We start from the raw sequence: 26,043 nt of genomic DNA on the forward strand, positions 1-26,043 counted from the left end.
ATGTTTACATATTGTAACATTCTCTATTGTTTTTTGTTCTGTTGTATACAGTATATTGTAAATTATATTTGATGTACTTTATAGTGTTCCTCGTCTCAGTGGACACTTGTCTTTGGGTTGTAGTCCTGAAGATCTATAGGACTACAATTCCCTTGATTTCTAGCCACCAGGAAATGTTTTTTTTTGGACACAGGTGTTGTACATTTGCTAATCAAGTGATGATTGTCTTAATAGGCTGTATTCACTTGACCGAAAGCTTGCAATAAACAAGATATTTGCACAGATTTGAGTGTGCGGACACTGCTTTTCTCATTCAAAATATAAAAATATAAAAATATACAACAAATATACAACCGTGAAGCTGATTCATGAAATGACAGCTGTCATTTTTCTGAATGAGTTTTCCGCCTCACTGGGTTAGCCTTTTACACAGATGTTGATTCCTACCACCACTGGCGGAACGAAAGGCGGATCAAAATGATCCCCCATTCCGTATTTGAGAGTGAGCAGGCGAGGCTGTTACAGCAGAGGGGGGCGGAGCAACACCCGGGACAGCAGAGGGGGCGGAGCAACGCCCGGGACAGCAGAGGGGGTGGAGCAACGCCCGGGACAGCAGGGGGAATTGGCCAAGGACAATTGGGGAGAAAGTGGGGTAAATGCGTAGAAAAACAGTATATGGGTATATCATATATTATATATATAATATATTATATATCGCTGCTGTCGTTCCAGGACCTTGTATCTCCAAAACAGAAACTTTTCAGGAAGTAAAAAAAACCTGTTTGCTCTTAAACTACTGAACCAAATGTCGTCAAAGTTGGCACATGTCTTAATTATAGTTAGTTTCCCGCTGAATGTGTCATTACTTTATAAATATCTGACCTGGATAAGCTCAAATGATGTTGTTTATATTATCAGTCCGACTTGGAAGTGCTTTCTCATGGCCAGTCAAGCGGGAGGCAGCCGCATCCTCATGCACGAGCCCCCAAGCTCCAGGCCGCGGGCGCGCGCGTAGGAGCAGCAGGATTGCCCCTCGCCTCTCATGGCCGATTTGGGGCTTTCGCATGGGGTGAGAAATAGTCTGACATAACGTAACGTAAACGTTACTTTATTCTCGTCAGAAAGCACTCCGATTTGCATGTTAAAACAAGTTTGCAGCCTAGGAATAACTGGAAAACATTTGATTGATATATTAACGTCAGAGGAAGCCAGGATGAGTCAAAACGATATGAGAAATACACAGCGCGTCTGCCGTGTGTCTTTTCCGGGTTTAGTGTCCTGCGTGGGGGGGTACACACGGAGGTAGGGGGGGAATTTCGAGGTTTGACTGACAGATTGAGGGCGAATGGCGTTACGAGATTTACTCCCAAGCTCGTTTTAATGCTTTTCCATTGGTTGCATTTGTTAAAAACCACACAGAGACGTGAAGGGTGACCAATGGCATTGATTCATGACAAAAAGTAAGAAAGTGAAAAAAGTGACATTCGAGGTCCTGGCCCGACACCGACGATATATAATATGGGTATGTGTGCGACCGTATATAATAGAGTACAGCAGGAATGAGTCCAGAAGACCTGGATGCTGACACTTCCGGTTCCTTTGTATAAAAGACTTGGTAGCATGACTAGAGAGTGAGTTGGCCTACAAGAAGACGTCATGCCAGCGCTGTTCTGTACCTTCGTCCTTCCTGGGAGGCAGCCTGCAGGCTGTCCTGCACATGTTGAGGAAGGAGCTGAAGTATCTGTCCAGGCTCTGGTCCGTCTTTCTCTCCAGCCGGGCCAGAGCTCTGAAATGGGTCCAGTCGAAGGCCTTCCTCTCCGGGTCGTACACCACGCCGTACGCCGATACCGTGCGGTAGAAGTCCGCCTGCTCCCGGCGAGTCCACCTTCAATATGAACCGGAGGGAGGAGCACACAGCATGGAGATACAAAGTGTCACAAATACACCAACTATGCAATAAATACGGAGAACAAGTAAAAAAAATGTGAAAAAAGAGACTGTGTTACATGGAGACACAGACGAACAAATACATTATGGTGGAGATTCAAGGATTTTGAGGACTGTGTCACCGTACCGGGCTATTTTGTTCTCTATACTGATAATGATTTCCTACATGTTACCTTCTCTGCCACTCTATACTGATAATGATTTCCTACATGTTACCTTCTCTGCCACACTATACCGATAATGATTTCCTACATGTTACCTTCTCTGCCACTCTATACTGATAATGGTTTCCTACATGTTACCTTCTCTGCCACTCTATACTGATAATGATTTCCTACATGGTTACCTTCTCTGCCACTCTATACTGATAATGATTTCCAACATGTTACCTTCTCTGCCACTCTATACTGATAATGATTTCCTACATGGTTACCTTCTCTGCCACACTATACTGATAATGATTTCCTACATGGTTACCTTCTCTGCCACACTATACTGATAATGATTTCCTACATTGTTACCTTCTCTGCCACTCTATACTGATAATGATTTCCTACATGGTTACCTTCTCTGCCACTCTATACTGATAATGATTTCCTACATGTTACCTTCTCTGCCACTCTATACTAATAATGATTTCCTACATTGTTACCTTCTCTGCCACTCTATACTGATAATGATTTCCTACACGGTTACCTTCTCTGCCACTCTATACTGATAATGATTTCCTACATTGTTACCTTCTCTGCCACTCTATACTGATAATGATTTCCTACATGGTTACCTTCTCTGCCACTCTATACTGATAATGATTTCCTACATTGTTACCTTCTCTGCCACTCTATACTGATAATGATTTCCTACATGGTTACCTTCTCTGCCACTCTATACTGATAATGATTTCCTACATTGTTACCTTCTCTGCCACTCTATACTGATAATGATTTCCTACATGGTTACCTTCTCTGCCACTCTATACTGATAATGATTTCCTACATGTTACCTTCTCTGCCACTCTATACTAATAATGATTTCCTACATTGTTACCTTCTCTGCCACTCTATACTGATAATGATTTCCTACACGGTTACCTTCTCTGCCACTCTATACTGATAATGATTTCCTACATGTTACCTTCTCTGCCACTCTATACTAATAATGATTTCCTACATGTTACCTTCTCTGCCACTCTATACTAATAATGATTTCCTACATTGTTACCTTCTCTGCCACTCTATACTGATAATGATTTCCTACATTGTTACCTTCTCTGCCACTCTATACTGATAATGATTTCCTACATTGTTACCTTCTCTGCCACTCTATACTGATAATGATTTCCTACATTGTTACCTTCTCTGCCACTCTATACTGATAATGATTTCCTACATTGTTACCTTCTCTGCCACTCTATACTGATAATGATTTCCTACATGTTACCTTCTCTGCCACTCTATACTGATAATGATTTCCTACATTGTTACCTTCTCTGCCACTCTATACTGATAATGATTTCCTACATGGTTACCTTCTCTGCCACTCTATACTGATAATGATTTCCTACATTGTTACCTTCTCTGCCACTCCAGAAACAGCGGGTCAGGCTCTGTGCGCCTTAGCTCCTCCCCCAGTTGCCATGCCAACGGCCCGCCGCTGTGAGCTGTGGCCCCGCCCCCTCCCAGGCCATGGTGAAGCAGGAAGTGATGCGGAGTTAGCGGCTCACGGCGCAGCGTGATTCGCTGAGAGGCCGTGATTAGGCGGCGCAGGCGGGCCGTGAGGGCAGGGGCACCGGGCCAGAGGGGCGGGGCCTGGACCACGTGGAGGTACGCCACACCACTTCCTGTTCCTGTCGGCACCGACGGCGTCGTGGTGACCAGCGGTCCATCCTGGGTGCAGAGCTCACCTGACATCTGGGAGTCTGGGAGGAGAGACCCACATGTGTTCTGCATTAGAAGTGAGCTTTGTAGCAACAGAGGATTATTGGTTCTTATTATCGTCAAGGAGTTTTGGTTTTCACTTATGGTCCTTACTATTCACGAGTTTCATGATGATAAATATCTTGAACCTTGAATCTTGAAAGAGAGAGACAGCTAAAGCTCCGTTCTATGAGCAAATATAAGCGTTCCAGTTTGGACATTTAGCCTTCAAAATAAAAGCGGCCGCTATGCAGCCACATATTTTTTTGCCATTTCAGCTAAAATAAGCCCATACAGTACGACAATAGCTCTTTGACACCTCCTTGCTTGCGAAAAAAAATTAAACAGGAAGTCGACAACAGGCTACCGCTGAGAATCATGGCAAAGGTCAAAGTCCAGGAAAAAGGTGAATAGAGTACCGCAGGAAAGAGTCCAGAAATAGCACTTCCAGTTCGTAAGGGGAAAAGTGAATGGGATTTTAGTATGGGCATTTCGGTTAAATGCATGTGGTTAACAAAAGTTTATGAAACAGCAAAGCTTGTGTTCAGCAAGATAATCTTCAAATCAGGACCACTTTTATAAATGTTGAAGCGTAAATGTTTTGTTTTTTGTTTGTTTTTTCATTTGTTTTTTAATTTTTAGAGAACAATATACAAACAAGACAAACAGGCTCAGACACAGGAAAACAAAGGAAAGAAGAAGAAAAAACATACATCAACATTGCAACATGGCGCTATCTGCCGCATAAGGTGCTTATATTAGAGATGCTCCGATCGATCGGCACTTGATCGGAATCGGCCGATTTGGCCTTTTTCGGCTTTGATCGGAGTTATCAAAAGTGCCGATCAAACAAGGCCGATCAGAATGACACAAAATCTGCAAGAACTACTACCAGAGACGTTTCAATATAGAGATAGTGCACTCCCAGGCTGCCAAGTAGTATTCTTCCGGTCTCCTAAAGGGCAGCTTGTGATTGGCTGTCTCTCCGTGTCATGAAGCTTCATTGGCTCCCAAGTTTCCTTAGGGGGCGTGGTGGTAGTGGCGAAAAAGTGTTTGGAAGTTGCACTCTCTCTATAGCGAAAGCAGCTTGGGCGAGAACAAACAGCACAGCAGCTAACATGGCGTCGCCTGTCTGGCAATTTTACAACTTGTTGGAGAAGGACAACAAATTTGCCGTTTGCATTGTGTGCTCAAAGGAGATACCGCGTGGAGGAACGCAGCAGAAGAGTTTCAACACTACGAACCTCATAAGACATTTGAAGGTTTCCCACGTCAAGGAATTTGAGGAGTTTACAAAGTTGGCGAGCGCGCAGCAACCCGTACGCCACTCACTCAGCTAACTGTAACAGAGACATTGATTGAAACGACAGCAACCCTACAGCAACGACAGCAAGAAACGAAAGGAAATAAATGCAAAGCTAATGGAATTCATATGTCTTGATCAGCAGCCGCTGTCTGTTGTGGAAGACCTCGGGTTCAAACGCCTCATATCCTGCTTGGATCCACGTTACACGCTGCCAGGACATAAATATTTAACTGACGTTTGCCTGCCGGAATTATACCAAATTGTGTACAAGCACACCGAGAGCCTTATGAAAGACAACACCACGTCAATCAGCTTCACGACTGACATTTGGAGTTCGAGTGTCTGTCCTATGTCCATGCTGAGCCTAACTGCGCAGTTTATTGATGAAAAGTTCGACCTGAACAAAGTTGTACTTCACTCACAAGAGTTTTCTGGGTCACACACCGCGGAGGCTATCGCTGCAGCTTTCACAGACATGTTCCAAGCTGTGTTGGTGCACATGTTGTGTACATAGTATTATATTTTTTGTTTTATAAGACTACGGTATTTATTTTTCCACAGAAAAGCTACAGTATACAGTCTACTCTGTAATAAATAATAATAAAACGGTTGTCAATTCATGATACTTTCTCATCTCCTAATTTTAATACTTAATATACAATGTCGATGTTGTTAAGAATAATTAAATATATGAATAATGCGACACAATAAATAGAAGGCTTGAATTGATGGATTTGACGCGGTGATCGGTGATCGGCCATATCGGGATCGGCAGATACTGCTTCCAGTGATCGGTGATCGGCCTCAAAAAAGCTGATCGGAGCATCTCTAGCTTATATGTGCTTATATATATATATATATATATATATATATATATATATATATATATATATATATATATATATATATATAAAAAGTGCATGGGGTCCCGCGCAAAGGGTCCATGAGATACCAGCTGGGCAAGCCATCCGTCACCCTTAACCTCAGTTAGTGGTCGTAAATGTGTTTTTTTTTTTTTTCGATTTTCAGAAAATGCTTCAAAATGTCTCACACAAATGTGGGACTTAATTTTGAGAATCTCTAACTTGATGGAGCATGTGTTTGATATCCATAATAAACTCAACTCCTATATATAAAGCGATCAAAGCGAGTTAGTAGACAGACAAGTACAGAGTATGGACTTTGTATTTTTCTAAGTGAGAATGGCTTGGTGTGTCTCACCTGGACCGGTGCTGTCAGGTTTGTCTGAGGTGTCGGTACTGGAGCAAGTCTCTTCTCCCTGTCAAACACACCGTTAACAAATGGCACACATCACAAGTTAGCAACACAAACTGAGGATCTCATTCCACCTCATATTTATGTTACGATTTTGACCAGAAATCTGTGAATATTTCAAAGACACTATGCTCTCCTTAAAATCCAAAACATCCAACATTCAAGAGCTCTACAGCGTTTCTTTAGAGAGAGAGAGAGAGAGAGAGAGAGAGAGAGGGGGGGGGGGGGGGAGGGGAGACAGTGTCTTTTAAAAGTCTCTTAAAACAGACCGTCTCATCTACATCCGGCGAATGCAGCTAAACAGTCTGTACGTTACACCCCCAGAACATGCACAAGGAAGTTGGGAAAAAAACCTTTAGACTGGAAGGAAGTTCGACAAAATCTGACCAATCACGACACGTGTCCACGAAAAAAAATTCTGATTGGACTAATGAGCGGAAGACCCGTCTTAAAAAAGGATCTGATTGGACTAATGAGCGGAAGCATTTGAAAATTGCAGAAGCCAACTCGTCTGTTCTAAGAGACTACTCACCTTGCTGCTCTCATCTGGATCCTCCCCACAGTCAGCTTTGCTCTCTGGGTCGTCCTTGGCATCCTCACTCTTACACACACTGACAGACAGACAGGGAGAGAAAAGTCTTAACTCACTCTTACACACACTGACAGACAGACAGGGAGAGAAAAGTCTTAACTCACTCTTACACACACTGACAGACAGACAGACAGAGAGAGAAAAGTCTTAACTCACTCTTACACACACTGACAGACAGACAGACAGGGAGAGAAAAGTCTTAACTCACTCTTACACACACTGACAGACAGGGAGAGAAAAGTCTTAACTCACTCTTACACACACTGACAGACAGACAGACAGGGAGAGAAAAGTCTTAACTCACTCTTACACACACTGACATACAGACAGGGAGAGAAAAGTCTTAACTCACTCTTACACACACTGACAGACAGACAGGGAGAGAAAAGTCTTAACTCACTCTTACACACACTGACAGACAGGGAGAGAAAAGTCTTAACTCACTCTTACACACACTGACAGACAGGGAGAGAAAAGTCTTAACTCACTCTTACACACACTGACAGACAGACAGGGAGAGAAAAGTCTTAACTCACTCTTACACACACACTGACAGACAGGGAGAGAAAAGTATTAACTCACTCTTACACACACTGACAGAAAGGGAGAGAAAAGTCTTAACTCACTCTTACACACACTGACAGAAAGGGAGAGAAAAGTCTTAACTCACTCTTACACACACTGACAGACAGGGAGAGAAAAGTCTTAACTCACTCTTACACACACTGACATACAGACAGGGAGAGAAAAGTATTAACTCAGTCTTAGACACACTGACAGAAAGGGAGAGAAAAGTCTTAACTCACTCTTACACACACTGACAGAAAGGGAGAGAAAAGCCTTAACTCACTCTTACACACACTGACAGAAAGGGAGAGAAAAGTCTTAACTCACTCTTACACACACTGACAGACAGGGAGAGAAAAGTCTTAACTCACTCTTACACACACTGACATACAGAAAGGGAGAGAAAAGTCTTAACTCACTCTTACACACACTGACAGAAAGGGAGAGAAAAGTCTTAACTCACTCTTAGACACACTGACAGAAAGGGAGAGAAAAGTCTTAACTCACTCTTACACACACTGACAGAAAGGTTGAGAAAAGTCTTAACTCACTCTTACACACACTGACAGAAAGGGAGAGAAAAGCCTTAACTCACTCTTAGACACACTGACAGACAGACAAGGATGTCAGCTGAAGTGCTCCCAGTACTCTCTCCCCCCACAGTGGTGCACAACTTGATACACTCTGATGCATTCATTTGTTTTTATTTGCAAGGTAGAAGTAGTCTTGCAGTAGCCAGACGTAGATACATCTACGTCTGGAACAGAAATCTTGTATTGTTGAACAGGGCAAAGAAAAATCTTTTTTTGCCTGTTAGTTTTGTTTTTGCTAAGGTGAAATATTTGATGTCACTCATGATTCAGTAGGTCGCTGGTTAGCTTGCTTCCAGCCTTAAAACTCGTTATATAAGGATCTTTCTAAATGTCTATGGACAATATGAATATATATATATATATATATATATATATATATATATATAGGGTTATATATGAATGGGGAACTCTCTTCCGAGGCAGGAGACCTCACGTAACTGTTCAGCTCTATTGTGGAATTTGGGTTTCCAGGGTCTAAAACATGTTTTGGGTTCAGAAGGGAACTGGTGGAAATAGTGTGATCCTCCCACGTGCTACGTCCTGGCAGTGAAGCTCCTCACTGTCAGGTGAAAAAGAAGAGGCTGGCAACTGTGCATGTGTCGGAGGAAGCATGGTGCTAGTCAACGGCTCTCCCCAGATCTCGCAGAGGGGGTGGAGCAGCGACCGGGACGGCAGGGGGTTAATTGGCCAAAGTATGATTGGGGAGAAATTGAGGGGAAATCAGAAAAATAATTAACAAAATAAAAAATGTTTGGGTTTAGGCTTGCAGCTGTGTGTGCATGTGTGTTTATGAGTGTGTGTGTGTGTGTGTGTGTGTGTGTGTGTGTGTGTGTGTTACCTGTGGGTGATGTCAGAGCCCCCCTCCCCTCCTCCTGGCTCGGTGCCCACCCGCTCCAGGAAGCACAGGTCTGGGTCGGCCCGCATGGCATGGTACCGCTCATAGCCTGACACACACCAATGCACAGTGTTACAACACACAAACACATGGTACCGCTCATAGCCTGACACACACCAATGCACAGTGTTACAACACACAAACACATGGTACAGCTCATAGCCTGACACACACCAATGCACAGTGTTACAACACACAAACACATGGTACCGCTCATAGCCTGACACACACCAATACACAGTGTTACAACACACAAACACATGGTACCGCTCATAGCCTGACACACACCAATACTAGGGATGGGCATTTCTAGCAAAAACACTATTCGAAATTCGCTGGCCAAAGTCGACTTTTAATCGAAATTCAAAAATAAAAATAAAATGTAAAACAAATTAAAAATCAATTTTTTTTTTTTTTTTTTTTTTTTTGAGTGAAATGTTGCATTGTCTCCCCTGATTCTAAGTATAGTCGAATGGCTTGGTTTGAGCAAGTAAAACAATTTTTATAAGCATTTTAAGCAAGGTTTATGGAAAAATGAATGGCGGATGAAATCCCATGAAGAGGGAGAGGTTGCTTATAAAAATTGTTTTACTTGCTCAAACCAAGCGATTCGACTATTCTTAGAATCAGGGGAGACAATGCAACATTTCACTCACAAAAAAAAAAAAAAAAATTCAAAAAACGAATTTCGAATTTCAATAATAAAAGTCGACCTTGATAATAACAACGATTATTCGAAAATTCGAAATTCGATGCCCATCCCTAACCAATACACAGTGTTACAACACACAAACACATGGTACCGCTCATAGCCTGACACACACCAATGCACAGTGTTACAACACACAAACACATGGTACCGCTCATAGCCTGACACACACACCAATACACAGTGTTACAACACACAAACACATATGCTGATTGTTCAGCTGTTCAAAAAAAATGATTAATAGCGCCTTAAGTTAATAGTCCGGACAGGACGGCGTCTGGGTCCGGATCCTGGACCGGAGTCCGGACTTTGAGGATCGCTGGCCTACACCATTCAGCATGCATTTCAGCTTCGGTGTATTACCGCCACCTACCGGACTGCAGAGAGGTGCAGGACCAGCGGCCAAATAGGCCAGTGAATAGGCGAGCAAAGTCATTCCCGACAAACGGGAATGTAAGGCCCTGTGTGTTCTCCACACACGGGCCAAAAAGAGCTAGCTGTCCAATGTGGTTGCAGGAAATTCCCCAGGTGTTGGAGGCAGCAAAAGGAGACATCCGAGGCACTCTGAGTTATATTAAAAATCCTTTATTGTAGCAGGGATACCAACGCGTTTCCACTCAAAGCTACCTCTTTTTTATCTTGTAACTGATAGTATTATTCGGTTAATTTTAAGTTGAAACGGTTGTTTATTGGTTCAATGGGGTTGACATCCCTAGCCTCTACATTAAACAGAGGCTTTTAAAGCAACCTGGAGATTTGGACAGTAGCAGGCTGGTACATGTAGCAGGGCACATGGGGGCCGTAGGTATCTCAGGTCATCACGGCCAGGGGGAGGGGCAATGACCAGGGGGAGGGGCAATGACGTGACATTCCCACCCTGGATTGGGAAGCTATTAAGTGTTGAATCATATTCAACTGTGACTGTGAATGAAGAGGTTGCAATAAATGAAGACACTGCGCTCATGCAGCTTCCCTGTGTCAATCAACTTCAGAGGAAATGCAAAGAAACAGACGTGTGTTTGTCTCACCGTGTTTGTGAACTCCTATGAGGAGCGACTTGTCAGCATCTGCATCCCACCACCCAGCTGGGACCTCTATGTAGTCAATGTCAGGGAGAGGCACCTCCAGTTTACTGACCACACACACACACACACACACACACACACACACACAGTAAATATGTCAGTCATTCAGTGTGTTTCTGGAATCTGCTGTGTAGTGAATGTCTAGTCGGGACACCTCCAGTTTACTGACAACACAAGAGAATCAATCAATAGATCGATCAATCAATCTGGGTATCGGTACTCGATACCTTTTAAGCCATCGACCGAAATAACCCACTACCAAGTAGTATTGAAGTTTTTTCAGTCAAATGATAGCTGCATTCCATCGTTTTTGTACACAGATCTAGAAAAAAAATTGTATGGTTCCGCTCGCAACCAATCACCACAAGCAAGCATTATTTGACGTAATGCAACGTGTGATTACCTCAGCAGCTACAACGCATACAGTCTGTGGTGGTGAAGTCGAGTGTGGTGGATGTGACGGAGTTGATGCTGGATGCGATGGAGTTGGCAGTTGAACGTGCCGAGATACCACCAAACATTCAAATGTATGGCTATACTACACGCCTGTGCTTCTGATCAATGTAGTAGAAAGAAATGTATTGAACAAAGTACTCTATTGGTATGGGTAACACTTTAAGAGTACTGGTCTGTATGGGTAACACTTTAAGAGTACTGGTCTGTATGGGTAACACTTTAAGAGTACTGGTCTGTATGGGTAACACTTTAAGGGTACTGGTCTGTATAGGTATCACTTTAAGAGTACTGGTCTGTATAGGTAACACTTTAAGAGTACTGGTCTGTATGGGTAACACTTTAAGGGTACTGGTCTGTATGGGTAACACTTTAAGAGTACTGGTCTGTATGGGTAACACTTTAAGAGTACTGGTCTGTATGGGTATCACTTTAAGAGTACTGGTCTGTATGGGTAACACTTTAAGAGTACTGGTCTGTATGGGTAACACTTTAAGAGTACTGGTCTGTATAGGTATCACTTAAGGGTACTGGTCTGTATGGGTAACACTTTAAGGGTACTGGTCTGTATGGGTAACACTTTAAGAGTACTGGTCTGTATGGGTATCACTTTAAGGGTACTGGTCTGTATAGGTATCACTTTAAGAGTACTGGTCTGTATGGGTAACACTTTAAGAGTACTGGTCTGTATAGGTATCACTTTAAGAGTACTGGTCTGTATGGGTAACACTTTAAGGGTACTGGTCTGTATAGGTATCACTTTAAGAGTACTGGTCTGTATGGGTAACACTTTAAGAGTACTGGTCTGTATGGGTAACACTTTAAGAGTACTGGTCTGTATAGGTATAACACTTTAAGAGTACTGGTCTGTATGGGTAACACTTTAAGGGTACAGGTCTGTATAGGTATCACTTTAAGAGTACTGGTCTGTATGGGTAACACTTTAAGAGTACTGGTCTGTATGGGTAACACTTTAAGAGTACTGGTCTGTATAGGTATCACTTTAAGAGTACTGGTCTGTATGGGTAACACTTTAAGGGTACTGGTCTGTATGGGTAACACTTTAAGAGTACTGGTCTGTATGGGTATCACTTTAAGAGTACTGGTCTGTATGGGTAACACTTTAAGAGTACTGGTCTGTATAGGTATCACTTTAAGAGTACTGGTCTGTATGGGTAACACTTTAAGAGTACTGGTCTGTATGGGTATCACTTTAAGGGTACTGGTCTGTATAGGTATCACTTTAAGAGTACTGGTCTGTATGGGTATCACTTTAAGGGTACTGGTCTGTATGGGTAACACTTTAAGAGTAATGGTCTGTATGGGCATCGCTTTAAGGGTACTGGTCTGTATAGGTATAACACTTTAAGAGTACTGGTCTGTATGGGTATCACTTTAAGGGTACTGGTCTGTATAGGTATCACTTTAAGGGTACTGGTCTGTATAGGTAACACTTTAAGGGTACTGGTCTGTATAGGTATCACTTTAAGAGTACTGGTCTGTATAGGTATCACTTTAAGAGTACTGGTCTGTATAGGTATCACTTTAAGAGTACTGGTCTGTATAGGTATCACTTTAAGAGTACTGGTCTGTATAGGTATCACTTTAAGAGTACTGGTCTGTATGGGTAACACTTTAAGAGTACTGGTCTGTATGGGTAACACTTTAAGAGTACTGGTCTGTATGGGTAACACTTTAAGAGTACTGGTCTGTATGGGTAACACTTTAAGGGTACTGGTCTGTATAGGTATCACTTTAAGAGTACTGGTCTGTATAGGTATCACTTTAAGAGTACTGGTCTGTATAGGTATCACTTTAAGAGTACTGGTCTGTATGGGTAACACTTTAAGAGTACTGGTCTGTATGGGTAACACTTTAAGAGTACTGGTCTGTATGGGTAACACTTTAAGAGTACTGGTCTGTATGGGTAACACTTTAAGGGTACTGGTCTGTATGGGTAACACTTTAAGAGTACTGGTCTGTATGGGTAACACTTTAAGAGTACTGGTCTGTATGGGTAACACTTTAAGGGTACTGGTCTGTATAGGTATCACTTTAAGAGTACTGGTCTGTATAGGTATCACTTTAAGAGTACTGGTCTGTATAGGTATCACTTTAAGAGTACTGGTCTGTATGGGTAACACTTTAAGAGTACTGGTCTGTATGGGTAACACTTTAAGAGTACTGGTCTGTATGGGTAACACTTTAAGAGTACTGGTCTGTATGGGTAACACTTTAAGAGTACTGGTCTGTATATGTATCACTTTAAGAGTACTGGTCTGTATAGGTATCACTTTAAGGGTACTGGTCTGTATAGGTAACACTTTAAGAGTACTGGTCTGTATGGGTAACACTTTAAGAGTACTGGTCTGTATGGGTAACACTTTAAGAGTACTGGTCTGTATGGGTAACACTTTAAGGGTACTGGTCTGTATAGGTATCACTTTAAGAGTACTGGTCTGTATAGGTATCACTTTAAGAGTACTGGTCTGTATGGGTAACACTTTAAGAGTACTGGTCTGTATAGGTATCACTTTAAGAGTACTGGTCTGTATGGGTAACACTTTAAGGGTACTGGTCTGTATAGGTATCACTTTAAGAGTACTGGTCTGTATGGGTAACACTTTAAGAGTACTGGTCTGTATGGGTAACACTTTAAGAGTACTGGTCTGTATGGGTATCACTTTAAGAGTACTGGTCTGTATGGGTAACACTTTAAGAGTACTGGTCTGTATGGGTAACACTTTAAGGGTACTGGTCTGTATAGGTATCACTTTAAGAGTACTGGTCTGTATGGGTAACACTTTAAGAGTACTGGTCTGTATGGGTAACACTTTAAGAGTACTGGTCTGTATGGGTAACACTTTAAGAGTACTGGTCTGTATAGGTATCACTTTAAGGGTACTGGTCTGTATGGGTAACACTTTAAGAGTACTGGTCTGTATGGGTAACACTTTAAGAGTACTGGTCTGTATGGGCATCGCTTTAAGGGTACTGGTCTGTATGGGTAACACTTTAAGGGTACTGGTCTGTATAGGTATCACTTTAAGGGTACTGGTCTGTATAGGTATAACACTTTAAGAGTACTGGTCTGTATGGGTATCACTTTAAGAGTACTGGTCTGTATGGGTAACACTTTAAGGGTACTGGTCTGTATAGGTATAACACTTTAAGAGTACTGGTCTGTATGGGTATCACTTTAAGGGTACTGGTCTGTATAGGTATCACTTTAAGGGTACTGGTCTGTATGGGTAACACTTTAAGAGTACTGGTCTGTATGGGTATCACTTTAAGAGTACTGGTCTGTATGGGTAACACTTTAAGAGTACTGGTCTGTAGGGCTGTGGCGATTCACTTATCTCCCGATTCGATACTATCACGATTCTTGGGTGCCGATTCGATTTATATTGCGATTCTTAAGTATTGCGATTCTACGATTATTGCGATTCGATATTACGATTTATTGCGATTTTTGTTTATTTTTTTCTTTTATTTTTTCAGTTTGTTTGCTTTTTTACACTAGATTAGAACATGGGAAAAGTTGAATCATACACTAGAGACTGTATATTATATATCATGAGTAGGGCTGGGCGATATAGTTAAAAACAGGGGCGGACTGGGATCATAATTCAGGCCGGGCATTAGATACCAAGCAGGCCAGGCCGATATGGGCCAACGCGCGTGAAATTTGGGCCGTTTGAAGCCAGATTTGGGCCGTTTGAAGTCCAATTTTACAATGAGATGCACCCACTTTAACCCTGAAGTGTACCGTAATTATTACTTCAGACTAACTAATAAAGTAATAAAACCACTAGTAAACCAGTAGGCGGCGCCTAGCCTGCTGTTCAGTGAGTGGCCTGACTGCAAGCACCCAAAAAAAAAAAAAAAAAAAAAATTAATTTGCGATTATCGATTCTGGAATAAAAGATCGATCCAAAAAATCGTGACATTAAAAATCGCGATACTTAGGTGAATCGATTTTTCCCCCCACCCCTACTGGTCTGTATAGGTATCACTTTAAAGGTACTGGTCTGTATAGGCATCACTTTAAGAGTACTGGTCTGGCATGGTGACTTTTTAAACTATACCCTGCCAGAGTATTCTGCTACAATCTCTATGCAGTTCATACATTTCCAGTTTGCTGCCAAAGAGGCATTCAGTCAATCAACGAATCAGCAAATCATTCACTGAGCAGAGTCTACAAGTAGAGACGTCTGCACTTTACTGTCACCACAGTCAATCAGCCATTCAGTGAATGTATGAAAATCTACTTGATCAGATGATATGACATGAAGAACATGCTGTACCTAGCAGGTATCCCCTCCAGAGCCTGGGTGGCAGCCTCACCCAACACCTCCACCTTCAGGTAGTACAGCATCCTCACCCTCAACAGCACCCTGTGCGGGGGGGGACAGAAGACAAAGAAAGAAAGGTTAAGTGAGAAACAATAAGTCAAGTGTACAGTGGAAGAGTAGAAAGTGACAGACTAACTTGTTGCAGTGCTGTTTGAGGTGTTTCTTGTACAGTGGATGAATAGAAAGTGACAGACTAACTTGTTGCAGTGCTGTTTGAGGTGTGTCTTGTACAGTGGATGAATAGAAAGTGACAGACTAACTTGTTGCAGTGCTGTTTGAGGTGTTTCTTGTACAGTGGATGAATAGAAAGTGACAGACTAACTTGTTGCAGTGCTGTTTGAGGTGTTTCTTGTACAGTGGATGAATAGAAAGTGACAGACTAACTTGTTGCAGTGCTGTTTGAGGTGTTTCTTGTACAGTGGATGAATAGAAAGTGACAGACTAACTTGTTGCAGTGCTGTTTGAGGTGTGTCTTGTACAGTGGATGAATAGAAAGTGACAGACTAACTTGTTGCAGTGCTGTTTGAGGTGTGTCTTGTACAGTGGATGAATAGAAAGTGACAGACTAACTTGTTGCAGTGCTGTTTGAGGTGTTTCTTGTACAGTGGATGAATAGAAAGTGACAGACTAACTTGTTGCAGTGCTGTTTGAGGTGTATCTTGTACAGTGGATGAATAGAAAGTGACAGACTAACTTGTTGCAGTGCTGTTTGAGGTGTTTCTTGTACAGTGGATGAATAGAAAGTGACAGACTAACTTGTTGCAGTGCTGTTTGAGGTGTTTCTTGTACAGTGGATGAATAGAAAGTGACAGACTAACTTGTTGCAGTGCTGTTTGAGGTGTATCTTGTACAGTGGATGAATAGAAAGTGACAGACTAACTTGTTGCAGTGCTGTTTGAGGTGTTTCTTGTACAGTGGATGAATAGAAAGTGACAGACTAACTTGTTGCAGTGCTGTTTGAGGTGTGTCTTGTACAGTGGATGAATAGAAAGTGACAGACTAACTTGTTGCAGTGCTGTTTGAGGTGTTTCTTGTACAGTGGATGAATAGAAAGTGACAGACTAACTTGTTGCAGTGCTGTTTGAGGTGTTTCTTGTAGCTGTCATCCTGCAGCACCACCTCAGGGTTGCAGTGGAGCAGCCAGTCTGCCTTCTTCACCTCAGGAACATTCAGCTGGATCTTCAGCTTCTTCCCCTTACGCCCCCGAGGCACCGGGGCTGAGAGACCTGAGAGACAGAGAGAAAGAGATTTTTATTTTAATCTTAAAGTCCCTTCCTACATGTGTGCGTGTGTGTGAATAGCCCCACAGTCAAGAGTTCAATCCAGTTCAGAGTTAATCCAGTATACAGAGTTCAGTCTAGTTCAGTGGTTCCCAAACTGGGGTACGTGTACCCCCTAGGGGTACACGGAGGTAGTACATGGGGTACTTGAGTGAAAGGGGGAGAATGTAAGAATAAATCGTGAAAATAAATTAAATGGAAAATAAATCTGGTCAGGATGCACTAATTGCAACTGTTTAGCTCCATTTCTTATTTTGTAATGTTATATTCTTCAAAAGGTGGGTTATCATTCATGCATTGCATTATATGCTATATTTTGTCTTGCAATTCTCTAAGCAAAATGTTGTAGTCAGGGAAAAGGGCGTACTTAGATTCAGAAATCACAGAAAGGAGTGAAGCCAAAAAGGTTTGAGAACCATTGGTCTAGTAAAAAACAACAACACAGTTCATCAAATCAACACATAAGAAATTAAACTTGATACCCCAGCGTCTGTAGACGTAGTTCAGTAACAGGTTAAACCCACAGTATTTACAGTATTGTCACAGCGACAGCGTACTCGCGGTACCAGTCAGTCAATCACAAGTCAAGTCAGGATTGTGTGGCTGGTGACTGCTGGAACAATCTGAGGGGAAAGAGACTCCACCACACCGGATTATTCCTTCTCCTGTATGGACTTCTGAGACATGACTCAAGCTCCACACAAGTTGCCCAGATGGGCTCTCTCATCGAAAGGGCCTTTCTGTGTGGAGATTGCATGTTCTCCTGTGCTCCCTGGGGTTCCTCCATATATAAAAATAAAATAAGGTCCGCACACTGGAATTAGGATGCTCCCGGTCACTTTATTAACGTTTCGTTCTAACAGAACTTCATGAAGTTGGAAGAAGTTGGTCCCGGGGTGCTTCACTGCAGCTGCCCACCACTCCTGGCCTGACCATGGAGGATGAGCCAGGATGGGTCAAATGCGGAGGGACGCCTCCAAAGCATGTGTGTGTGTGTGTGTACTGGCCACCATGCACGTGTGTGCATGCCATGGTGTTTGTGACAAATAAAGACGGGGTTTGTCCATCCAGTTTAATCCTAATCTAATCTTTCATCTTAATGTTGAGTTAGTAAATTAAGTGTAAGTATATTAAGTTAAGTTTCTGTTTGATCTTTGTTTAATCTGCCAAGGATCTTGGCTGGGCAGCCGAATGGCCCAGAGCCAATTGAAGATGGCTGCATCTGTACTTAAGAAGAATGCAATGAAAATCAATGCTACAATCCTTACTGATCAAGCATTAGCTATGCTAACATTACAGTGTAAATGGAGGGTAATATGCTAACCGGAGGAGAGAGAGGATGAACATTAGCATTAACATGGTGACAAAGTTGATTTGGTATTAGCTAGCTCCTATGCTAACATTACAGTGTAAGCAAAGGGGAAATTGCTAACCAGAGTGGTTGAGCAGTGCCTGGTCCTGGCCTTCCTTGCTGGGTGTGATGAGATCCCAGATGAAGCTCTTGATCTTGTCGTCTCCTTTGTAGTGTCTCAGGCAGTAAACCAGAAGAGCCCTACACACCAAATACATCTAGATTAAATACATGTCTTTCAACAAACAAACACCTACAAATCTGATTTGGGCAAGTGTTCAAGTGGGATCTGTGTGTCCAGATACAATGAGCTAACATACAATGTTTCTGGCAGTGTTTGCATGTCTGCTCTCTGGTCTTCAAGTCCCCAGCCCCTGCAAAAGACACTCTCAAATCTGATTTGGGTGATCAGCGCGTCCACACTGAAGTCACATCAGTGTGGAGTAGATTGGAAACTACCTCCATATGTGGTATGGGACAAGTGACACAAATCAGACTTGGAGCATCCAGACTCATAAAAGCAATCTGGATAGAATCATTAATAGGTCACTAAAGTTCACAAATCAGATTTGGCCTCCTAGTCTGAACATGGCCTAACACTACTCTCATGCATGACCATTCAGTGTTTGCAGGATTATTATCAGGGCACTGTCGCTCCTAGCCCCATAATTGACCCTACTACTGTACTCAGTATACTATACACTCATGCAGTATTAGGGTCACACTCAGCTCCATAAGGCAATAGGGGGAACAGCTGTTCAAAACGCTCTACTACACGTCTCCGACGTCCGACTGCAGATCCGCAGATATAATAGTCATCCTACGGAAGCCAGTCATTTAGCCGGGGCAGTTATAATGATACTGCTGCATGAAACAACTGTTTAAAAGCAGTCTTTCCACAGCCTGTGCTGAATTGACAGCAGGGTGTGTTTGATCTCACTATCATGGTGCACCGCTTGCACGCGGCGAGCAAACACATGCAGTCACACGGAGACGGCGGCTCAGTCAGTGATCAAATCATCAAATCCAGCGCACCTGGGAAGCAAAACATGTCATGACTCAAACTCAAACTCCCAAGGTTTCTGTCGGCACTAGGAAGATTCTCTCCTAAATATGTCACAGGCTTTGGAAAGACTGCTTTAAACGGTTGTTTCACGCAGCAGTATCATTTTAACCGCCACAGCTAAATTACTGGCTTCCGTAGGAGGACTATCATATCTTCGGATCTGGAGACGGGTAGGAGAGCGTTTTGAACAGCTGTTCCCCCTATTGCCTTATGGAGCCGAGTGTGACCCTAATACTGCATGAGTGCATAGTATACGCAGTACAGTAGTAGGGTCACTTATGGGGCTATATGGCTCCCAATCTTGAGTCCAGATTGGTTGCTCGTTATGTTAGTGATGAAGGAAATTCATTGTATTCTACTGTGACACTCACTGTAATTCACTCTAGATAAGAGCTTAAATCACTGAAATAAAATTATTTTTTACTTTGATTCACTAATGTTCATTTCACTTCCATTCAAACAGAGCAAACTAAACATTAGCCTCACTGATAATTGCACACCATGTACACTTTAAATGTAATAAAGAGGTGGGTGGGGGGATTGGGAACATCTACTGTAGTAAACAGGAATAAGAACAATACACACCCTGTGGTTCACCCAGTTCACGGTGTTTTTACCCTTCGTCTCAGGAGAAGTATGACCCTTAGGTGTGGTATAATGACCATAATGAAGTATGAGCCTTAGGTGTGGTATAATGACCATAATAACCATGGCCTGTCGTGAGCTATTGCTTAAAGAGCCCCTAAAGTCAAGTTTTTCTTCATGTTCCTACAGTCTGAGCTTCAGCGTGCAGAATGATGTCTGTGCAGAGTTTGACACTAGAAGGCTGTTTCCACAATCATCTCCTGAAAGTGGAAAGCTTCTCAGAGCTCCCTGAAAAGGCTGTTTTCAACAAGCAAGATTTGTGAATCTTGGAGCCAATCCCTGTCCAGTATTCAGCAGTTAAAGGCCCAACACATTCTCACTCCCAACTCGTCATATACTGCAGATCGGTCAGCAACCCTTTTTGTCACTTTGCCACCAGTGAGACTGTGTTGAAAGCCTGTGTTGTATGCTGTGATTATATTTTAGATAACCGATTGGTTGCTTTGGATTTTTCAATGAGGGAGAAGGAGGGGAAGTCATTTTAAGGATTTTAACAAGATAATTTAACCTTTTTTGTGGAAAAAACCATCAGACACAAATGATTATTCATAGTAGAGTATTTTATACACATCTTTAAACATGACTTTAGGGGGTCTTTAAATATATTTCAGAGTTCCTGGGCTGAGACGACCTTACCTGCAGACGACCTCCATGTCTCTCTCCGCCAGATGCCATTTAAAGCGTCCGTGGTTTAGGATGTCCTTCCACCGCCCCCACCTGGAGGTGCAGAGAGAGAGAGAGAAGCAGAGAGAGAGAGAAGCAGAGAGAGAGAGAGAGAAGCAGAAAGAGAGAGAGAGAAGCAGAGAGAGAGAAGCAGAGAGAGAGAGAAGCAGAGAGAGAGAGAAGCAGAGAGAGAGAGAGAGAGAGAGAGAGAAGCAGAGAGAGAGAGAAGCAGAGAGAGAAGCAGAGAGAGAGAGAGAGAAGCAGAGAGAGAGAGAGAGAAGCAGAGAGAGAGAGAGAGAGAGAGAGAGAGAGACGCAGAGAGAGAGAGAGAGAAGCAGAGAGAGAGAGAGAGAAGCAGAGAGAGAGAGAGGGATGGAGGACATTAAATAGGCATCTAGTCTTCAGGACTGGACAGCTAAAATATGATCTATGAATGAATATAAAATATGAAAATGGATCACATCAAGAGTTAGTTTTCTTTGGTTTGAACCAGAATGGAAAAGTTTACTTTGTTGCATTTGGCAGCGTAGACAGGAGGCCTCTAGCGTAGATATGATGTTTATTTCTATTTCTACATATTTCTGGCTGTCTTGATTAATAGAATGGCTTGCTCGCCCCGTTTGTCCACTTGAGGCTTCCGTAAGCTAGATATAGGTCACGCGCAGTGCGTGCGTGAGACCGGGACTCTCTTTCTGGTGGAACCTTCCACACTCAGGGGAGGAGTGAGGGGTGGTAATGGCGGTGCGGGCCATGGAGCACTAAGGACAGCCAGTAAGGGACTTCATGCTGGATTAGACCTGTTGTTTCCTTCTTGAGGAGTACTTTATTTACGGTTTCGTTTCGACAGGACCTTGAACAAGAAGAGGGATCATCAGATTCCTCACTCACCCGATGGTCTGCGCTATCCCAGTGCCGGGACGCCACATGCGCTAGCACCGAGGAGCTACTAGCGCCTGGGGCCTAGGTAAAAACCTGGGGCCTAGGTAAAAACCTGGGGCCTAGGTAAAAACCTGGGGCCTAGGTAAGCAGCTATTTCAATGGTCAAAACAGCCTAATCTTCTTCATGTTACAGTTATTGGTGTAGTAGTAGAAACCCCTAGACAACGAATGATGCCAAATTAATGAATGAAATTAGATGCATTCAAACCGAACTCTAACACAGTATTGTATTTAGTTCATTTAGATTCACACTGCCTAATTAAACTGGGCCTGGAAACAAAAGTCACATGACTCACAAGTAGCTCATTTATTGGACCGAGTTTTTAAGCCGTCACCTTGGAAGATTAGAGACTTTGGTGGTGGGGTTTACGGTTTGTGGTTTCCCCTCACTTCATTTTGCTCTGCCAGGTTTTCCAAGCATGATGACCTGCTGACTATCAGATGCCAACATCTTCAAACGTCTCCTTATAGCCATGAACCCTTGCGTTTAGGGTAGAGCTGCCGAAAATAATCGATTCAGAGATGCATCGCGATGCTTAATAGGACGATTCTGAATCGATTAACAAATATCAAAAATCGATTATTAAAAAAATAAAAAATAAAATATATATAATAATAATAAAATAAAATAGAATATAAGTACATGCAGTTGTTTATTTTAATTATGGATCATAATACAATGCAATTTTAAATGCACTTTTATTTTAAAAGTAGCCACACAGTGAGAAAAAAGAAAGTGAGAAAAAATAAATCATGTATTGCGGAAAAAGTGATGCATCGATTTAAGATGCATCGTATAATCGAATCGAATCGAATCGTAGACTTGTATAATCGAATCGTATCGTGAGATCAGTGAAGATGCACAGCTCTAGTTTAGGGGTGTGTCCCAAATGTTGGTTTGGTTTATGTTCAAACCACTGCAGGTTGCTTGAAAGAGACCCGGATTTTCAATACCAAAAATACTGTTTTTTCCATACTTTGTGCAAATGAGAACATTTCAATCTATTTCTTGTTCTGAAGCCAGCACAAAGCAGTGGCATAGCCTGAAATCCAATTTGAGTGGGCCAGTACAATGGAAGGCTTTATCTAATGAGCACCACAAGATCTGCCCTCATTTGGAGGAGGCAGACCAAGAAACACCTCCCACATTTCATTCGCTGAAGAAGATTGGTTAAACCACATCCAAAACGGAACCACATGTGGAGTGATCACCCCCCCCCCCCCCAAAAAAAAGGTAATATGCTGGAGAACTGAAGCCCTGCATTTTAGTTCATAAAAAAAACAGCCCCAGGGCTCCAGTACAGCTGCTCAGTGCCCAACAGCAGAAACCTGAGGCTCTACTGAATGTGCAGGACTGTATGGAACAGTTCCGGTCCAGCTTGAGGTCCTCACCCAAAGATGAGCAGGTTCTTCTCCACCCTGAAGCACTCTGCGCGGAGGTACCTCCGGCTACGCTCGCCCAGGCGCCGGGTCCGGCACGGCCGCTCCTCGGAGTCGCTGTCCAGCTCAGAGAACTCCATCAGCTCATCGTCCTCAAACGAGTTGTAGTGACGCGTCTGCTTCCTCACCCGGGGCGTGTCGATCACCAGGGACTCCTGGGTCACAGAGGGACAGACGTTTGGGTGACCTTTACTGTACATGTATGTGACAAGATGTTCCACAGAGTGGAGAAAAACAACGCTGGGAATAGAGGGCAGGTGAGAGAGAACCAGGAGGGAATGAAGGAGGGACCATATTATTTTTATTAATTTTTTCCGATTTCCCCGTTTTCTCCCCAAATGTGCTTTTTTTTTTTATCGAATAACATTCGAATAACGAAATTGTTTCAACACCCCTACAATGTATATCCTTCCTCTTTTAACTGGTCTTGTTTTGGGCTCTCTCTCTCTCTCTCTCTCTCTCTCATTCCTTCCTTCTCTCACTCTCTATCCTTCTTTACCTTCTCAGATTTGGAGTCGATCTCCAGCTCAGCGATCTTGGCCCATTTCTGCCAGAAGTTTGGGTCGTCCAGAGAAATGTCCGTCCTGTTGCCAGAGGAGACGAAGCTGGCCTGGATGAGGAAGAGGAGAGAGAGCATGTTTATGATTGATGATGTAAAACAGTGGTTCCCAATCTTGTTTGTCTTATGTACCTCTTGAGCTGTTTTGCCCATAGCGCCCCCTCATGTCATGCATTGTCTTTGCGCCACAGAGAAAACACTGTGGCTGCGGTGTTTGGTGTTGGCATCTTTTTTCCTTTTGTCACCCGGCTCCCCTAAACCTGAATCTGGATTGACAGCAACTGGCCGTTTGAGCCATTTTATCCATGTTTTCTAGCTAGTTGGATGGCGTGCAGTTTTGACGTGTGTGAACGCGACCTCTTCACAGAGTAGTCTAACAGTTGACACTTGCCGGTGGGGTGGGGACTAACCGTGGTGCACACGTAACATTTTACCAATGGGCTTATGATCATCCAAAGTCTCTTGCACACCTGAGAATTCTTGTTGTGGCAGGTGCATAGGTGGAGTAGATGTACTTAGAAAAAGAAGGGACCCACTGTCTTCACTTGCTCAAACAGGAATGTTTTGAAATGAAATGACTTGACTTTGATCATTTTGGAAACAAATTGTAATCCCCAATTTGTCCATGTACGCCCTCCTGCAAGCTGCTCAAGTCCCCGGCCTAGGGGGCACACATAGCCCTGGCTGGGAATGACTGGCGTAACGGTTTTCGTGTGGCTGCTTTTGAGGAGGGTTTTGATTGGACCTTAGCGAATGTGGAGCCTTTGCCCTCAGACTGGATGGTGATGGTCTGAGTGCGTCTCTGGAGGATCTGGTCGATGTCTTCCTCGCAGAACTTGGAGCCTTCGTCTTCATCCTCCATCAAGGCCCCATACGCTCCTTTCCTCAGGAGGTCCTCCACCTCCAGCTTAGAGAGCTGCTGCACCTACCGCAACACGCGCCCGCACGCACGCACACACGCACACACACAGACACACAGAGACAGGTTATAGGAGGGACACACTACCGGGCGGCTGTCAGTTACTGTTCTTTTTACACTACACACTGTCTTGTAATCAGGACTCGGTTGCTCATTTGGGTTTTCACACTATATGAGTGAGTGGAGACAGGGCATCACACATTACAAGATATTTCACCAAGAGAATCCACGACCAGCACAGGTCTGCTCACAGCTTTATTTCTAAACACACACACACTCGCACAACATATAGGTTCATTCTACACAACTGGTTCAAAGTCAGAGTTATTAGGGTTATGGCTATCTCAAATATTATTTCAGTTTTCAATAAATACTAGAATGATCTTATAGTAAACATCTAAAATTTGCAGAGCTACTTAAATGCTTTTTAAATGTGTTTTTTTGGTTGTGGGACAGCAGTTTGCACCAATACCCTAGAACAGCTCATAATTTTCATATAGTCTTTGCTCCTCAGACCACTCGCCTGGAGTAAGCAGACGTCCTCCTGATCAATCCTTACATCCTTACATTGTAGTTAGGCCAGAGGAAACTCTCCAGAGGAAACAGAATGAAACGTTTAGCTTCAGATTATTATTATTTTTAGGCAGACTGGGAGCTGCTGACCCTGGTCTGTCTTGCCACACCCCCTGCCTTGCGCCGTCATTGCCTGAAACGCGTCGATTGCTCTCCCGACACCACCGGGGGGCCTCATTTATCAATGTTGAAATGAGCGGTCGTGATGTCACAGTAACCTTGAACTTTGACCACCAAAATCTAATCAGTTCATCCTTGAGTCCAAGTGGACGTTTGAGGCAAATTGGAAGAAATTCCGTCAAGGCGTTATTGAGATATGGCGTTAACAAGCTTGAAAATGGTGTTCGTGAGGTCACAGTGACCTTGACCTTTGTCCACCAAATCTAATTAGTTCATCCTAGAGTGCAAGTCGACGTTTGAGCCGAATTGGAAGAAATTGCGTCAAGGCGTTCCTAAGCTATCGCGTTAAAGAGCTTGGAAATAGGGTTTGTGAGGTCACACATCCTTGTGTCCAAGTCGACGTTTGAGCCAAATTGGAAGAACTTTCATCAAGCCGTATAAGCATTTTACGAAATGTTGATGGGAAAATAAATGGCGGATGAAAATCTCTGGTACAGTGCTGAAGCAGGAAGTGACGTTCCACTTTGCCTCTCTATGCCAGTGATGGATTCAGTCTTCCCCAATCAGTAATGACATTGCGATCAGATGACACGGGAGGCGCAGCCCATTTTTCGAACCGCTCTCTCATCGGTGCTACGACCTGTCACTCATTCAATTTCAACCCGCCTTCAAAACCAGCAGTGGCTGTGAAGTGGCACAGACTCATTTTGTGTAGTATGCGGAGCGCAGCGATTCAACGTAATATTTGAGTCTGGGGAGAGACTATTCAGTGCGTAACAACATGGACAGGGCACT

General features: G+C 43.2%; 1 protein-coding gene across 1 annotated transcript in view; it reads right to left on the reverse strand.

Moving 5' to 3' along the window:
• chd6 (chromodomain helicase DNA binding protein 6) overlaps positions 1-26,043 on the reverse strand; it is a 131,879-nt gene that overhangs the window by 35,758 nt on the left and 70,078 nt on the right. The window contains exons 21-33 of the mRNA XM_083660606.1: positions 24,382-24,561; positions 23,577-23,687; positions 23,030-23,232; positions 20,672-20,752; positions 18,407-18,525; positions 16,760-16,919; positions 15,646-15,735; positions 10,829-10,932; positions 9,035-9,140; positions 6,977-7,055; positions 6,391-6,448; positions 3,520-3,865; positions 1,677-1,885 (exon numbers count right to left, since the gene is read on the reverse strand). Of these exons, the coding sequence (XP_083516732.1) occupies positions 1,677-1,885; positions 3,520-3,865; positions 6,391-6,448; positions 6,977-7,055; positions 9,035-9,140; positions 10,829-10,932; positions 15,646-15,735; positions 16,760-16,919; positions 18,407-18,525; positions 20,672-20,752; positions 23,030-23,232; positions 23,577-23,687; positions 24,382-24,561 (1,846 nt within the window). The remainder of the gene's footprint in view (positions 1-1,676; positions 1,886-3,519; positions 3,866-6,390; positions 6,449-6,976; positions 7,056-9,034; positions 9,141-10,828; positions 10,933-15,645; positions 15,736-16,759; positions 16,920-18,406; positions 18,526-20,671; positions 20,753-23,029; positions 23,233-23,576; positions 23,688-24,381; positions 24,562-26,043) is intronic.

The sequence above is a fragment of the Poromitra crassiceps genome (genome assembly GCF_964638095.1).
Source record: "Poromitra crassiceps genome assembly, chromosome: 25".
Lineage (NCBI taxonomy): Eukaryota > Metazoa > Chordata > Actinopteri > Beryciformes > Melamphaidae > Poromitra > Poromitra crassiceps.